At 42.1% G+C, this 17,166-nt stretch overlaps 3 protein-coding genes across 3 annotated transcripts in view; 1 reads left to right on the top strand and 2 right to left on the bottom strand.

Moving 5' to 3' along the window:
* Positions 1–176: 176 nt before the first annotated feature.
* Positions 177–2,246, bottom strand: pigw (phosphatidylinositol glycan anchor biosynthesis, class W). Its single transcript, XM_035625705.2, has 2 exons — positions 2,054–2,246; positions 177–1,797 (listed from the first exon to the last, which is right to left on the bottom strand). The coding sequence occupies exon 2, from the start codon at positions 1,792–1,794 to the stop codon at positions 307–309; it is 1,488 nt and encodes a 495-aa protein (XP_035481598.1). The 5' UTR covers positions 1,795–1,797; positions 2,054–2,246; the 3' UTR covers positions 177–306.
* Positions 2,247–2,610: 364 nt separating this feature from the next.
* On the top strand, positions 2,611–14,747 carry LOC118300874 (unconventional myosin-XIX). Its single transcript, XM_035625704.2, has 24 exons — positions 2,611–2,859; positions 4,357–4,501; positions 5,332–5,480; positions 6,546–6,659; positions 7,784–7,916; positions 8,003–8,072; positions 8,187–8,289; positions 8,374–8,470; positions 8,564–8,640; positions 8,736–8,826; positions 9,096–9,261; positions 9,403–9,476; positions 9,574–9,695; positions 9,925–10,038; positions 10,329–10,505; positions 10,594–10,731; positions 10,822–10,929; positions 11,349–11,419; positions 11,510–11,589; positions 12,258–12,421; positions 12,603–12,732; positions 13,108–13,193; positions 13,309–13,632; positions 13,738–14,747. Exons 1-24 carry the CDS (start codon positions 2,794–2,796, stop codon positions 13,849–13,851), a joined length of 2,913 nt encoding a protein of 970 aa, XP_035481597.2. The 5' UTR covers positions 2,611–2,793; the 3' UTR covers positions 13,852–14,747.
* A 497-nt stretch (positions 14,748–15,244) lies between these two features.
* Positions 15,245–17,166, bottom strand: part of znhit3 (zinc finger, HIT-type containing 3) — a 2,383-nt gene continuing 461 nt past the window's right edge. Inside the window, exons 2-5 of the mRNA XM_035625706.2 lie at positions 16,614–16,645; positions 16,445–16,510; positions 15,867–15,944; positions 15,245–15,711 (exon numbers count right to left, since the gene is read on the bottom strand). Coding sequence (XP_035481599.1) covers positions 15,509–15,711; positions 15,867–15,944; positions 16,445–16,510; positions 16,614–16,645 — 379 coding nt within the window. The 3' untranslated portion in view covers positions 15,245–15,508. The remainder of the gene's footprint in view (positions 15,712–15,866; positions 15,945–16,444; positions 16,511–16,613; positions 16,646–17,166) is intronic.

The raw sequence follows: 17,166 nt of genomic DNA, 5'->3' as shown, positions 1-17,166 counted from the left end.
GTCGTAAATCCAGTGTATTTGGAATTAATACGTGGAGGTCAGTTTCTATAGATGTGTTTTTCATATATTATGGTGCAGTATTAGATTTTTTCTAAGATATTTTTTGGGGCATTTTTCATGCCTTTATTAGACAGGACAGTACATGGTGTGAAGGGGGCAGAGAGTGGGCGAAGACAGGATTTTATTGATTATTTATTTGCATCATTTTACAGCTCATGCACAGTATCTTAAGCATTACCGATCAACCCTTGTTATAACACAGTAATGTACATATTTACATCTTACACATTTACCAAAATTGTAATTTCACCAGAATTTCACTGTAATTCCACAGTGATGTAAACCACATATTACAAAGCAATTCATGAACATGTATGTCAACAAAACACACACTGAAAATGAACTGCTACAGCCAAGCGTGTCCACCACTGAGTTGGTCAGTCCCGTCATGACGTTTGCGAGCAAGAAAAATAACAACTGATTCCTGCTGACAGCCTGGAGAAGGCAGAATCTGTCTATTTCACCAGTCTTTTTGTTGGAGTCTGATTGTTTTTCATGCAAATTCCACGATGAGGGTACAAAGTGAGACCCTGATGTTCTTTTGGAAAACAGTAAAACCATATCAGCTATACCAAGACAGGAAAGAAAAAACATAGACTGTGCCACACTCCAGAGGAAGAAAGGTAAATTAGACAAGCGACGAGACACCGGCTCCACCAGTGTCTGACATGTGTACAAAGCAGCATAAAGCACAACACTACCTAATAGGAGGTTTAAAAGTACTTTGAGCCACTCTTTAACTTGGGATCTCGGCTGCATTACATAGAGTCCAACTTGAACCCCTGCCATGTAGATGGCCACATAGCCCACAACAGAGAATATTCCCTCCTTGTTAGCGTGCAGAAAGTCCTTTTCTCTGTCGTTGTTGTGGACAATGAACGCCTTCAGCCCCGATGTCTCCAGGGTGAGCTGATAAATCCCGCTGATGAGAAGCGAACAGACCCACGACTGACTGACTGGTAGAATGGCCAAAAGAGTTGAAGCCACCACTCTAACGATGGCGAGCGTGAAGAAGAAATTCCAGTGGACGCCATATTCTGTCACATGCTCCTGGTAGTCTGTCATTTTGACACTCACTAGCCTTACCATACCAAGAACAACCAGAGGCCACACGGACAAGAGCTGCTTTTTGATATGATTCATCTTCGATCCAGAGATGTTCTTTCTCCGTGCCTCTGGACAGACGAGGGCATTCGCAAAGACGTACGCTCCGACGCCAAAGTCCATAACCCCCGTTCCATAGGTTTCCGTTTTAGCATAACGTCTTGGGAAGACACTGAAGTCTACTGCAAGGATGCTGATGGCCGTTTTCACATTGACGAGCACTCTGAAGACAGTCACAAAGGGAACGTGGTTGAACTGAACGTGACTCTGAAGGAAGGTGCCGACGGTGGTCTTTGAGTGCCGAGTAGAAGGTCGACCGTCGGTGCGGCGGATACAGCAAAACACACAGGCCGCGACCAAGGCTAAGCTCGCGATGACCTGGTGAAGAAGGCCGCTCAGGACGGTGCACGACACGACGAGGGGGAGAACGAGCACGGAAAAGTCCAGAAGCAGGTGAGAGATCAGAGGCAGCGGCAGCGGAAACGTCCCTTTGGCCTGTTGGTAGAGGATCAGCAGCAGACCTCTGTTGATGAGGCATAACGGCGAGATAAATGTACCCAGTCCCACCTCCTGCAGACTGGTCCCACTGAGGTTACTGACGAACGCCTCCTTCAGGTCCCTCTGAGACATGGCCTGCAAACAGTACAGTATCATTTGCGATGTGAGACACTGCACTTGGAAACAATCTGAATATGCAAAGACACCATGACAGCACCCATGTTGAATAATAAACAAGGATATCGTCACACCCACACCTACTGATTCAGAGAGAGAGAAAAGTGTCCCCTGATTAATAGTAGAGTCAATTAACTTCACCGGTGTACAGTGTGATGTTTTATGAGACATTGTCTTATGTACGCGGATGGTTGCGTGTTTTATCGGTACTCACCGAGGGGTTAGTCGCTAAGGAGTTGGAAATGCAGGTTCACATAAATCCCTGTTTCACAGGCACAACAGTATTTACAGTTGCTCGCAGTGCCGACATGAAAACCTTCTTCACCTGCTTCCGCATTCAGCACCGTGACGCGTTGAGGAAAGCTCGGATTTCTGTCAACTTCCGACCTGGCCGGGGACGTTAGTTTGTTCAAACTCTCTGGGGGAAAAAATCGCAGCTCCAGTACTAACGCTAGTTTATCACGAAGAGATGTGATTTAGTATCGATTTAAGGCAGCTGACCAATGAAGGGCCACCATTAGTTTGTGTGACGCGAATATAAGAAAAAAGTCAACATGACGTGCATTGATAATAATAAAGTAAATACCTTTTTATTTTATTTTATCTATGACAATAAAATTAGAAGGAAAGACAAGAAGACAATCTTGTAGAGGAAGAGTAATGTAGACCAGAACAGTGGTGGTGAACACAGCTGGGAACATGGAACATCAGGAGGAGGAGGGCGGGAAATGAAGGGGTCCGGGAGGCAGCAGGCGGTCGGTCGGTCAGACAGGCGGAGGGAAGGCGGTCGGGAAGTTGTCGTCCTTGAGGAATTTCTGTCTCCAGTGGAAAATGTTGAGTCGCAGGGCCACAGTGGCGAATACCCGCATCTCGTCATAGTTACAGTTTGGACACTGTTCACACACAAAAAAGTGTGTTTCAACCCAGTTCTAGAACTGAAAAAGACTAAAGCCAATGAGTTCTGCTGAGGACCGAGTCCGACCAAACGTTGGAGCGCGACTCAGAAATGGAGGTGGCACGGTAAGTTGGGACACGGCACGACCCGTCTGCTGTGGGTTTCTTCACTAGTTTGGAAACGTGCAAGTTAATGCCATGTTTATTTATTTATTTATTTTTAACTGTAGCACCTCGGCTCTTTACAATCTGTACCGGGGGTTGTCCGTTTTTCAAATGCTTCGTAAACGTCTCACGAACTCGTACCTGTGACCGAATAACAGCGACTAAATCGAACAAACGACGCGCCAGATGAAATAGTCCCCACAATGCGATTTGGTGAAGGAAGAACACTTTAAAGAAAACACAGATGAACGTGGCTGGACGTCCTTTAGCAACTGTTTCAGTATATGTCAGTATACTTCAGTATATTTCAGCATGGCATACACATGCTGCTGTGACGTTTAATGTCGACCAGTGGCTCGGAATATTCAGATGCCGCCTCGTATTGGTGGTAGTTGCCAATTTGCCGTCTGCAGGACAACAACTGTTTAAATTGCGACGTTTGTGGCTGAAGTCTGGTCGAGGGCTCCTTTCTGGGATGAGGGCTACAGGTGTCACAACTTCAGAAGTCCCTTTGTTATTGTCTCGTTCTTCAGGCTCCTGTGCTCCCTGTGTATATTAACCAAACCACCACTAACTGGTTTCTGAAACAATCATACAACATACTACTCCGACATGACACAGTGCAGTGTTAACTGTATGTCATGACCTTTTTGCCTATCCTGTCGTAGCATTAGTGTAACGTTGAGGATCGAATATATGTCATTAAGACTACTGACTTAAAATAGCCTCTCTGAATGATGGGATGTAGGCTGCACGTAATTCATTGGATTAAATGTGTCTGCACAAGTGAAGAACCTCAGCCTGTCGACTGTCCTCAGGCAGGCTGCTGGTCCAGGACACGTGACCCCGGCAGGTTAGGGCCCGGACCGTTTGTCATCTGAATCAGTTCACAGTGTCACTCTGATCATTGAGGAACATACATTCATTACCCTTGTAAGACAGTTTGAGCTTTCAAAATTAATGTGTCCAGGGCCGCGACCAACGATTATTTTCATAATCGATCAATCTGTCGAATATTTTCTGGCTTGGTCCATAAAATGTCATGGAATGGTGAAAAAAAAATGTTGAATGGGTTTCCCAAAACCAAAGGATGATGTTTTGTTTGGTCCACACACCAAAGATATTTAGTTTACTCTCATAAAGGGGCAGAAAATATTCACATTTAAGAAGCTGAAATCAGAATATTGACTTTTTTGCTTTGAGTGTGAAGTGAGCTATGTATCCTTACTTATGGTCGACCGAGCGGTACAGACTTGATGTCGTGGGAATGTCAGAGATTCCGGCACAGCTGTCTGGTTTCTGACATCTTGAAAGATGTTTATGTTTTAAACTTTAGCACAGTTCCTGGATTTTTGTTTAATCGCGTTGATCTTTTCAGAAATGTTTTGTTTCGTTGTTATGTGTCTTTATATTTTAAACACAATATCCTTTCTGTGTGTGATTGCCCCATACACGTAGGTTGAAGGACTTGTCCACAAAGATTGTCCATATCTGTCCCTCAACAATTCACTGGAGGGAGAACTTCATGCTTTTCTCACTGATGACGATCAACTCCACACTTATGATGACCTCACCAAAGTCAATCCTGTGACCCCTACAACAGGTAACTAGTGAACAAGTCCCTTCTAGTGTACTTTGAATGATATGTCATTATGGGCCTTGGAGGTGGTAGTGCTACCTATCATAAATTTGGGGTAGTTATGATCAACAACATACATCTCCCACCTGATAAGATGATCTTCAAATCTCTGCCATTGTATGTCAGTGTGTGTGTGTGTGAGGTTGCATAAACTGTCTTTATTCACAAATGCTCAGCCAGTGTTTTCCAGCTCGTGTCACCTTGGACTGCTTTTTTTTTACTGTGTATTATTTACCCACATCAAGATAAATTGTGCAGGGATGATGGAAAAATTTAATGCATGACTGATTTACTGTGCAGCCAAATTGCTGCAGTATACACAATGACAAGTTTCACTCAGGTGACACAACCAAGGGCATGATTCACAAAATAACCCTACAATATTCCTTATACATTTGTAATATGATAGGGCCATCTCTTATCATCTGGTGTTTCTACTCCCCATTGTTTATCTTGTAATTGTATTATTTAAGAAAATATCAGCATTTGTCATTGATACTCAAAGATTTATTTAGTTTATACATCAAGCTGCTGTTAATTTCAGCCCCAGGAATAAAACACAGCAGCCTATTGACAGCAGAGGTCAGAATAAGAGCATCAGGTTGCTGCTAGGATATTTTCTTTAATGGCTCTTGCACTGATTATGCTGTACATATAGTAAAATATTTAATTGTAAGTAAACATATCTTTGGCATCTTAATGCTGCTGTCTTCTCTGGATGTCTCAAAATATTGACCTTCCTCTTTACTCCCCCCTTTTAATATCTAATGACGTGTAATCTCTTTCCCTGGCAGTGCTGAAATGCCTGCAGGCCAGGTACAGTGTGAAGGTGTTTTACACCCACGCTGGCTGCACCTTGGTGGCTCTAAACCCCTTCGAGCCAATCCCAGACCTCTACTCTCTGGAAGTGATGAAGGAGTATCACTGTGCTCCTCAGCCCCAGGTACTCACAAGATCACACACGTCTCGAGATGTGATATATATGTTTGCGTATGTACTGTATGTATACATGCACGCTGCTATTGGGTTTTTGATCATGTTTGGGAAAGATGGGTGGTGATGCAAGCAGCGGGCGTGGTTTGGAGCAGTGTTTCCCCTAGGTTTACTGGTTTGGGGGGGGGTTAAGGGGTGGTTAAGTTTCATCCACAATCTTTTATACAGGAATGACGAATAAGGTGTATAAGGAAAGCGACCTGAAATGACTTCTGCTTGACATTATATGTAAAATACCAAAAAATAAATAAATAAATATATATATAAATATATATATATATATTCAATTTGACATTTCAGAGGGGGTGGTAGGGGAAACACTGGGGGAGGGTGTGAGTGGGGTCTGCACATTGTAAGAGCCTGGCTCTTTCAAAAAGGGCTGTTTCCTGGACTTAAATCACGCACTAATGCAGACCTTCAAAAACTACCACACTGGTACAATGAGTGCATCAACAGCAATCCATATGTTTCCAGAATGTCTGATGTTTAACAACATTGCAGAGTTTCAAAGTAGAGCCCGACCGGTATATCGGTTGGCAGATTTTATTGGCCGATATTAGCCTTTGACAGGCGTACGTATTGGTATCAGTGCTTATGTTTACCGATATAATTATTAATGTAGAAAAAAAATGTGCATTTATGTTTACATTTTACATAAAATAAATTATTTTCATTTGCATAAAGCAAGTTCTATATATTTGGTTGTTATATGTGTGTTTTCTGATTATTTATAGTAATATATAGTTCTGAAATTTATGGTTAAACTAAAATGTTAAGCCTCAATTACATTTCTTTGTCATAAAGGTTTGTAAACGACAGCTTAGGAATCATTTACAGATTTAAGACCGCTTCAAACATAACAATATTGCACTTCCTTCCTCCTCTGCCTCCTTTTGTCGGGAGCAGCTTCGACGTCAAGCTCATTAATCTCTGGAAAGTGTGCCAGGCACTGGCGACTCTGCCTGTAGTCCTGAATGATCAGCATCTTAATAAGTCTGTGTGTCCTTATCAACAGGAGTTCAAACCGCATATCTTTATTGTGGCAGAAGAAGCCTACAGGAACGTTCAGGGTCAGCTCGAGCCAGTGAACCAGTCCTTGGTGGTCAGTGGTGAGAGCGGTGCTGGAAAGGTAAACCAGCGCATAGTGTGATAAGCCAAAACATCAACATGACCTACTACATCAGTCAGGGGATCAGAGTATTCATTTATTAACGTTTTTGCTTGTAACACCACAGACGCAACTTAATAAGTTTGGATATTGGCCAATATACAGTGTACATATTAAGCTCATTAGCGTTTTTGTAAGATGGATTGTTATAAGAATTTTATGTCCTCGTTTGATTCTTGCCGTGTACTACACTGTTTCCTGCATACTCAGTAATTATATTTGTTGTTCTTTGCTCAGTTCAAGATCTTCCATACAGTTTGGGTGTTTTTGCATATGTTGGCATTTCACTGACTGATGTTAGATTGAAGCATAACTGACATGGATGGTCCACCCCCCCCCCAAAAAAATCCCCAAACCCACAGAAAGTGATGGAAGTGAGGGACGTGCTGCTGTTTGTGTTTTAAACAGCAACAGTGGTTTGTTTTTAATAAACAGAAACTGATCTAGTTTCACCCTCTGACATATGAGAATAGCTGTTCCCTCATATCAGGTTTTTAATAACTGGTATAACTGCTTATTAAAGGATTGTGTTGGTCCGACCAAAAAAGCTATTTGAAAAAAAAAAACTTCATTACAGCTACAGTAACAGCTGATTACAATTTTTTCCACATTTCATAGACTTTTATTACTTAGTTAATCAGTGAGGAAGGTAGGTGGCATGAACAGCAATAACCAAAATGGTAGTGAATCACAAAAGATGTCTGCGCACATGTCACACTGTTTGATTGATTATGTGATCTCTGGGGAAAGCGATACAGCAGTTAGCCTTTAGCCATCAGCAAAGAAGATTTTGCCCCCAAAAAATAGTAACGATATGGGTAGAGTTGATTAGTTGATATCAGTTGTTTATCAAGAAAAATGCCAAATGTTCCTCATAATGTGAGGATATGATGCTTATTTACTCCAGTAATTGACTGTTGGTCAGACCAAGCAAATAATTCGAAGACGTCTCTTTGGCCCTAAATTTAGGTAACGCGTGCACGATCTCTGTAGATGAGGTCGCAAGATAAGTAGAAAGAATCTCTAGTTGACTGATGAATTGTTTTGTCAGTTTGAGGTCAAACTCTTCACACTCTTCTTCACAGACGTGGACATCTCGCTGCCTGATGAAATACTACGCCACCGTGGCGGCCTCCTCCTCGGTGGAGAAGAGTCAGGACACGGTGGAGAGGATAGAGAAGAGGGTGCTGGACTCTAACCCCATCATGGAGGCTTTTGGTGAGACAACAGATCACTGGTGTCTTGTTAATGTAACAATCACAACTGAAAACACAGTCACACATCAACTGTATTGTCCTCACTAGGAAATGCCTGCACGTTACGGAACAACAACAGCAGCCGCTTCGGAAAGTACATCCAGCTCCAGCTAGACAGGTACCTGCTGTACTGTACATCCTTCGTCCTCAGCCACATGGCATCGCCTCACTCTCAAAGTCAACTATAAGGCAGTTTGTTTAATCTGTCCAACATGTTATTCTTTACATGAAGGTGTCAGCTGTTAGTGGGGGCGTCTGTGCAAACATATTTGCTGGAGAAGACCAGGGTGGCCTGCCAACCGGCAAACGAGAGGAACTTCCACATCTTTTACCAGGTGAATTAACAGAACTAATATGATATTTTATTTTGTTATTATTGCATTAGTACAGATATTGATATGGTGTGTGTTTTTTTTCAGATGATGAAAGGGGCCACAGACGAGCAGAGAAAGGAGTGGAAGATGCCACATGGCCAAAGATTTGTGTGGCTGCCAAAGGCTGAAAAACACGTTGAGGGTTCGTCTTTAATTTGAAGGCGCACTTTGGATTTTTTTTCCTTCATTTATTTAGACTTTGAAGTTTTAAGAGTAACTGCTTTTTTTTTTATAGAGGATTGTTTCCAAGAGACTATTGAGGCCATGGTTCATCTGGGCATTAATAAAGAAAGACAGAGACAAATATTCAGGGTAAGATATTGATCCTCAGCTTTCACTGTAGTTGAGTATCTTTATTTCTCTGTAAGCATGGGATGAAAGTTTGTGTTTATTGTCATGGTTTACAGATTTTAGCGGGACTCCTGCAGCTGGGGAATGTGAGTTTCTCCTCTTCAACGGACGACTCACAACCCTGTGACATTAAAGAGCAGTCCAAAGGTATCGGATCTGACTTTTAATCAACTCTTGTCAATGGTTGGCACTTTCCGAGTGCTTAAAACTCTATTATTAACACACTTGACGCTGACATAAACAGTTTTGAAAGTGATTTATTTTTGAAAGATCTAATACAGTTTGTTAATTTGTGTCATGCAGTCGATTGATAAGAATAAATCTCATGACGTCGCCCTTCTCCCTGACATTAACTATCTATCGAGGTGTTGATAACGGACACATAGTCATACTGTAGTCTCCCACCTGTGTCGTAGACTTCTTGCAGAGGGCTGCCGAGTTGCTGCGTGTGTCCGCTGAGGAGCTCCAGATGTGTTTGAGGGTGAGGACTCTGAAGGCAGGGAAGCAGAGCGTGCTCAAGCCCTGTTGCCAGGCAGAGTGCAGCATGAGGAGAGACTGTCTGGCTAAGGTCATCTACGCACAGTAAGAATGAACATTCGATCATTAACTCACGCAGCAGTTTGTCAGATTGTGATGTTATAGGTGGTATCGTCTGATCATGCAGGAGCTTTTTATATTAATTCTTTATTATCATGGAAATAAATTTTACTTCTGTGCCAACAGTTTATTTGAGTGGCTGGTGACATTCATCAACAACAGCATATGTTCAGACCAATCCACGTGGAGCAACTTCATAGGTGAGAGAATTGTTTTTTGTTGTTTTTTTAACATTTAATGCATACCTCCGTTTCTTTTCCTGAGCTCACCCAGTCCTCTCCTCTCTGAAACCCGCAGGTGTCCTAGATGTGTATGGGTTTGAGTGTTTCCAGATCAACAACCTGGAGCAGCTCTGCATCAACTACGCCAACGAGAAACTGCAGCAGCACTTTGTGGCCCATTATCTTAGGGCTCAGCAGGTAGCTGTCGTATCCATCATTTAACTTTTTTTGTTTCCAAGCAGAGAGATCTCAGCAGAACCCCAGATTCTCTGGTGGTGGTCTGCTCACTGTGTTGATGTCCAGGCCTTAGACGATCAGTAGTCCTCTTCAGTCGTTTGAAGAAGTCCTAGAAGACAAAAGAACTGTCACACCTTGAGAAAATGGATATCATGCTTGAACATATATGTTTATATGTCTGTTCTTCAAGGAGGAGTATGTGTCGGAGGGGCTGCAGTGGTCCTTTGTCAAATACCAAGACAACCAGAGCTGCCTGGATCTCATAGAGGGGAGTCCAGTCAGTGTGTTTTCTCTTCTTAATGAGGTAACCTGGACATTCTCTAGTTATTTGTTTATTTAAACTATGATATATTATAGTAACAATATAACGATAAGACAGACAATATACAAATAAGTATGGATTTATCTTCTTACATTGAAGCCAGTTGTAAAACAGATTTCATTTTTCTCCAGCCCCTTTAAGCTTTTATTTTAATGCTAAAAAGAATATTATTGTTTTTGTTTATTAGTACAGTGATTTGATAATAAATGTACAGTATGTATCTATATAGTGAGTGGATGTTATACAGATTTTTTTACATACCTGTTCTACAGGCGAGTCGTCTTAATCGAGCCTCAGACGCCAAAACATTCAGGGTTCGTTTGGAGAAGGAGCTCTGTGATAATGTCAACATCAGCTGGGACAAGTTCAACAAGGTGCCACACTTCACCGTGGCCCATTACGCGGGTAAAGTGGACTACCAGATACAGGGCATAGTGGAGAAGAACAAGGTAAAAAAAAAAGCTTTCAAACTGCTTTCGGAGAAGTTGAACACAGCAGATCCAATCCGCTCATCTCCTGCTGGATTTTGTGTTTTAGGACCCAGTGCCACCGGAGCTCATCAGTCTGCTTCAGCAGTCGGACGACTCCCTGCTTCACCAAATCTTCACCGACAAGGAAACTGACAGCCTGACTACCAAGGGGCTCAGTAAAGTCACTGTGGTGTCCAAGTTCAAGGTGGCTAAAGCCTTCATCTTCATATTAAGTGTAGAGTTTCTGCTGAGAGGGTTTGGTCGTGGCACTGGCGATGTTCTTGTCTGATTATAGAACTCTCTGGAGAGCCTGATGAAGATCCTCCACGCAACCACTCCCCATTACACGCGCTGCATCAAACCGAACCCAGACTGCAAGCCACTGACCTTCGAGAAGGAGGAGGTAGGTCATCTCCAAAAATTTAAAAGGGGCAGTAAGCGATTCTGGAGAAAGCCTGTTTCTCTCTTTTTTGTTGTTCTCGGGGCCGCCAACCAGCGACCTCCGGTATGACAGAACGACTTGCTAACCACAAGGCCAAAACTGCGGCGTTGCAAACTGCACTCGCAGTGTTGTGTGGTGCCGTCCACACAATTTTTTGCGGGGCTGAGCCGAAACCCCTTTTTTTTTAAATGGCCCACACAGAAGCAGCAGCTAGCAGACCGTGAGGAAATATTCGCTGATATTTACACTATTTGCAATGCTTTAGAATCGCTTACTGCCCCTTTAAAGCTGGTCTGTTTTTCAGCAGTACCACGATGACCACAGTGAGCGGCAGTGCCTTCTATACTCACAAAAAGGGATCTTTGTCTGTCTTCCGTCAGGTTATCATGCAGCTGGAGGCCTGCGGGATCGTTGAGACCATACACATTAGTGCTGCTGGCTTTCCAATTAGGTCAATTTTTTTCTATCTTCAACTCATCATCCTAACTCGATGCTTTGTTGCTTTTGGATTTTGGTTGACTTTGTCTTTTCCGTGGTGCAGAATTCCTTTCAGAGGCTTCACCCAGCGTTATGGACTGATCGCAAAATATTCAAGGTTCAAGTCAGTGAGTCATTGTGTCGGTAAGTACAGTTTGTTGCTGGGTCCATTTGTTTTTGGCATGGTGACTTTTTTGGACAAGGATTAATTTGATTTCCTCTCTTTAGGGCTGCTGGGTTACTCTCATTTTCCTTCACTAGTCTTCTTTGTAAATTTGACCCTCAGTTCTCTACTCTCGTTGGGACTTTTTCAGTTTGGTCTATAAAAATGGGACTTTCTAACAAAATGTACAACTCCTTATGAACTCTAAAGGTAAATGCATGCGCCTCTGACTGCAAGGTGTTGCTTTGCTTGTCGTATAATGCCTTGTGATGTGTTTTCATTTTCAGTAATTATTCTTCATTCGACTTGCTCGTCTTATCTCAGACTGTTCAGCTGCTTTTTCTGCCAGTGTTCTAGAAACCTGCTCACTGAATCTGAATGCCGTCGAATACTCAGTTAACTCTTCACATCTCTCCCCTCTCTTCACGTGCACTTGCATGTTATCAAGTTTGAAAGATAATAACATCAACGTCTGTGGAAGCTTTGCTGTTGATTCTGATTCTGACCCACTAAACACTTCCTCATTGACTAACATTCTGTCAAACAAATGCTACGTGGGGAAAACTGAAACTGTAGACGGGTGTAACTGCTGCTCAGCCACTACAGGAATCACATCTCTGTCTAATTCTTGTTTTCCTCTCCGTCTCAGATTCAGAGGCCGACAGCAGCGACTTTCTCCAGCAAGAGGTGGAGAAGCTCCTCGAGGTGGTGTCACAACACCAGGCTGCAGACGCCTCATGTGGCTTTGACAGCGAAAAACGCAATTCATGGGTGCACTGCGGGAGGACTAAAGTTTTTCTCACGCAGTCCATGGTCGGTCATTTATGTTCACATGCAGCACTTTTCAAATATACTTCATATTTACAAGAATTCCTTAGAATTTCAGTCTACTTATATCGTGTGCGTTTTAATTGTTGATTTACTAGACTGTTGAGCAAGTTAGTGCCCCGGCCGTGTTTTCGGAGTACTGACCTGGCTGGCCCCTGTCTCACAGCTAGGTTTGCTGGAGGATCAGAGGAAGAAGATCCTGTCTCGGTGCGCCTTCTCCATCCAGTGCTGCTGGCTGCGGTACCAGCGGCGCAGACGCCAAGTCCGTCTGACATCTGCTACTCTGATCCAAGCAGGTAAACTATTTTAATACCATGGCCAGGCAGGTACTAATGGGTGGCATCATCAAAGCAGAGCTCTGTGGCCCTACTCCCACTGAGTCAGCCTGAGGGATTTGAGCTGACTGACCTGCCAACAGGGACCAGCTGGCAGAGTCGGTACACACTGTTTGCAGATTGACTCTGCTGATCTTTCAGAAGCAACAGCAGTAGCCACACAAAAGCACTGATCTGATTAACTGTTGATGGCACGTGTTCTTTTGTTACGTCCTTCTGAATTGGAGTAAATAAACATTCCGTCCCACAGTCAGATAAATTGTGCGAAGATTAAACTTGCAGATTAAATGGCTTTTAGTAGATTAGTTCAAATTTGTTTTGTTACTCTGCCTGTAGCGGTGCGGTCCTGGCTGGTCAGGAAGCAGGTCCAGAGGTGGAACAGAGCAGCTGCAGTCATCCAGAACTCCTGGAAGAAGTGGAGGGTGAGATTTTGAAGGAACATGTACGGTGTAAAATCGAAAGTATGGTTTTCTTTCTCATTCTTCATGCGTAGTCGTGAATAAAGTAAAGTCAATTACTGTTTGTCTCTTGTGGCAGGATCTGTTAAAGGCCTTGGCCGAGGTAGAACTCGATGACGCAAAGGACCTCGTGGAAGAGGATGTGCCAGTATTGAACCCCGTTATAAGGGAACGAGGGTCGGTGCAGCTCTCGACCATCCAGGAGCCTGTCACTGTGCGAGGGTGGCCAATGGGCTTGGCTCTGGCTTCAGCCCCATCCATCACCGTGTCTCTGACAGCCACTGGCTTCCAGAAGATGATGTCCGTGATGGCCTCCCTCAACCTGCCCTCCAGGAGACGGGGGTACAAAGTGGAGACCAATCAGTACACGCAGGGGCTCGCTTCCATTCGGGCTCAGCCCAAGGTGAGGGCACATCCACGCAAAGTTCTTTTTAAATCTTCAATACGTTTTGTCAGTCAGGATTGCCTACGATTCTCCTATTGAGATGAATGTCACTTTCCTCCACAGGGATCTATTAAGCTGCACTATCAGCGGTCGCCCCTTCTCTACGCTGACAGGCAACCAGACATGAAGAGTGACGTGACAGGGTTCAATGAGATACTGCTAGAGAAAACATTGTAAGAGTTCCCTCTTTGCAGAACACTAAAGGCTGATTTCATGGATTCAGACAAAATGATCAACAGACACAGTGGAATGAAACCTGGTATTTTACACTTCCATGTACATGTTTGTGTAAGGATGCCAAGTTCATCTTACGTAGTGTTATACAAGGGTGCCAAGACTTGCAATCCCTGCACCTTTGCATATTTTTTTAACCCAACAGGAGGTCATGGAAGATATTGCAGTGTGCAACAAACTTGACTTTATTATCCATTATTGTGTTGTGGCATTGAGACCCCAGGGATTCAAAAATGAATTTAAATTCAAAATCTCAGACAGTTGATTAACACAGCCCTCTGCTATAAATCAGAAGAAGAAGGTAGTATTTTTTCCCCACCTCTGTCGGTATGTGTCCCACATACTGAAAACACTAAATGGGGTGTGAGGCAGGATTACGATGATTATGATGATGATGATGCCATTGGAGGACAAGAAAAACGCACTTCATTTTTCTTTGTCTTGAGAACAGAAATCACACGGCATTATCATTGCACATTTAAAAAGAGGACTGCAGTTTTTTATCGCTGGAACATCTGATTACTGGTCAAAGTATTGGGCCTTTGATGAGTGCCTTTAAAAAAATCTACACTCAAATGATAAATGGGGAGTTACAAGTATTTATTTAAAGGTGATTATTTATGTGATTTCATAAATGTATTTTGGGGTGTAAAACTAGTGATTCAGCTGCACATTTGATTGCAGATGTTAACATCCAGCACTGTTCTTTTGACAGTGACGGGTGCTGGGGAAAATGGGAATGAAGCAAGTATTGCACATGTAAAGCACATATTGCACATTAAAACCACATCTGCTCATAGATGGACAAAAAAAAAAGGAATGAACAAGCAAACACATCACTAAATCCAGGTTTATTAAAATTGCTGCGTCATTTGATAAATGCTCTATTTACAAACCCACCAAGTGTTTGATTAAAACCCTTTTCTGATGTATTAATCAGCTGCATCCCAAAGAAATGCAAGTTATGTATATATCTTTGTCTTACCAATGTCTTTGTACACTACAGTGTTTCGTGTGGGAGAACGAACTTTTATAATATTCATAATTCTATTAAAAAGTTTTTTGCTAAAAAGTTTTATTTTACATGATGCATGTACCTTAACACTGATGTTTATCCCCTTAGCTTTTGCTCCAACACATCAGCCACAGGTTGTGCTCTTTCGAGTCCCTAACAAGTCTTCCATCAGCTCACTGAATAAGTTCCTCTGCTGTAGATTCATGTAAATGTGTGTTGGGGTCATTATGTGTAGTCTGTTTTTGTCAGTGGTACCAAGGGATCAATGTACAAGACTTGAATTTTGTTAATATTTAAATGACTTGCTGAAATAAATGTCAGTGTTATAAAATATTACATTTTATTTATTATTTAAACTGTAAATCCGTAAGTGTTGAATCAGTCATTTTTTTAATTGTTTGAAGATTTATTAAAACACTATATGCTGTACATAGTGTAACATGACAAGGCATGACAGCAGATATACCACATGTAGTGGCCAATCAAAAAGGTTTATATAAAAATAAAAAATTACTTTTCCTCCTGCAAAAATAATCATCACAAAACGATCCGTAAAGTAAAGAAATCTGGACAGTTTTTTTTTTTTTAGAAATCACCAGCTTCGTTAGGCGTAAATGATTTCGCTTCATTTTCTACAACTTTCAAACACAGGTCTGAGAACTCAGCAAACAGAGGCTCCTGCATCGCAGCCTTCATCACGTCGTCTTTGCAGTCTGCACTGTCCACAGAGCTCAGTAACCGTCTCAGGTGAGGGTTGCAGAGGAGATCTCTCAGCTCTTTTGACTGACCTGTGAAAGAAACAATGAATCAACCACATCTGATATTTTTAAAAATTATGAGGTCATAAGCGTTCGATGAAGGAACAATTGACATGTGATGCTGTTGCACTGTTCAGAAAGACTGAAGGTTGAAGAGCAGGTGAAATGTTAAGTTGGATCAATACCTAACAGCTGGAGCCTCTGCAGAGGCACTTTGTCAATGACGTCATCCTCATGCAGAAGATCCTCCACTGACCAAGGCTCTGCAAAGACAAAGGTGCTATGGCTGAAATCTGTTGGCTTATCAATCTGTCTCAAAACAACCTATCTTCATGTGATTTAATCTCTTTAAAGGTTAAAGGGACAATTATATGAACAATTTTTGAAACTGTAACAATAAAAAAAACACTTCACCACTAAGCAATTTCAGCTTGTCCCACCTTCGATTGTGGTGGACGGTAAGAATGATGCCAGGCCCTTGGACGTGATAGATTGCCATGGTAGTAAGTTGTTTATTGTATATTTAAAGTGATTGTTCAAAATTCACATACCTGAATTAATATGGTTATTTACTGAAATTTAAAACAGCATTGGATGATGAGCTCAAAAACCTTGATCCTCTTAACATGAAGATAACTTCATGTATGTTGTCCACTTTGCCACACATCTGTAAATAATTTGATAATTTTGCACCCTTGCTGGCTGATACACACTACACAATGACATAGAATCACATGGGAGGATTAGATAAAAAGAACCATACCGGTGTCCAAAGCGTCCTTCACTTCAGGAACAGCGGGTGGGGGCTGCACAACAGGGAGGCAAGTGTCTGTGGAGGGAAGTCAGATGAATGATATCTATTATCTCCTTTGACTACATGCACAGCTCGACAACACAACAATAACAGACTGAGATAGACCTAAGTCAGTTACCTTTATGTCGCTTGTAACAGCCAAGGGAACAACTGCAGGAGGAAAAACACCCAGATTATTTGAAGCATGAATTGGTCAATCAAAGATGAGCCAATGAGGTTTCATAGTAAGACATCTACTTCATTTGAAAAACTGAAAAACTGAAAAACTTTCTTTTTAAACAAGCATTCCCCTAAATTTTGGTACTTTTTCTTCCACCGGTGTTTTTTCTTTTTAAAACGTCTTTTATCTTGTTTCTACTCTGTAGCACTTTGATTGCTTTTAGAAATGAAAAGTGCTCTATAAATGAAATTTAATATTATTATTATTATTATTATTATTCATTCATCACAGGGAGAGGTGGCCTGTGCCTTTAACATCAAATTGCAATCCGTTTTGACCCCTCTGAGTTGCCGTAACATGTGGTGGCAACGGCCAAGATTGTTATTATGTGTAACTTTAAGAGCAATAATTGTAGACAATGGCCAGGACAATAAATAGAAATCCACTCATACTTACTTAATATTTATTTAGAAGTGTTGTGTGTTTTCATCATGTCGGAACTTGTACCACA

Source organism: Scophthalmus maximus, chromosome 2 (genome assembly GCF_022379125.1).
Source record: "Scophthalmus maximus strain ysfricsl-2021 chromosome 2, ASM2237912v1, whole genome shotgun sequence".
Taxonomy (NCBI): domain Eukaryota; kingdom Metazoa; phylum Chordata; class Actinopteri; order Pleuronectiformes; family Scophthalmidae; genus Scophthalmus; species Scophthalmus maximus.
This window is presented reverse-complemented; position numbering and strand designations above follow the sequence as displayed.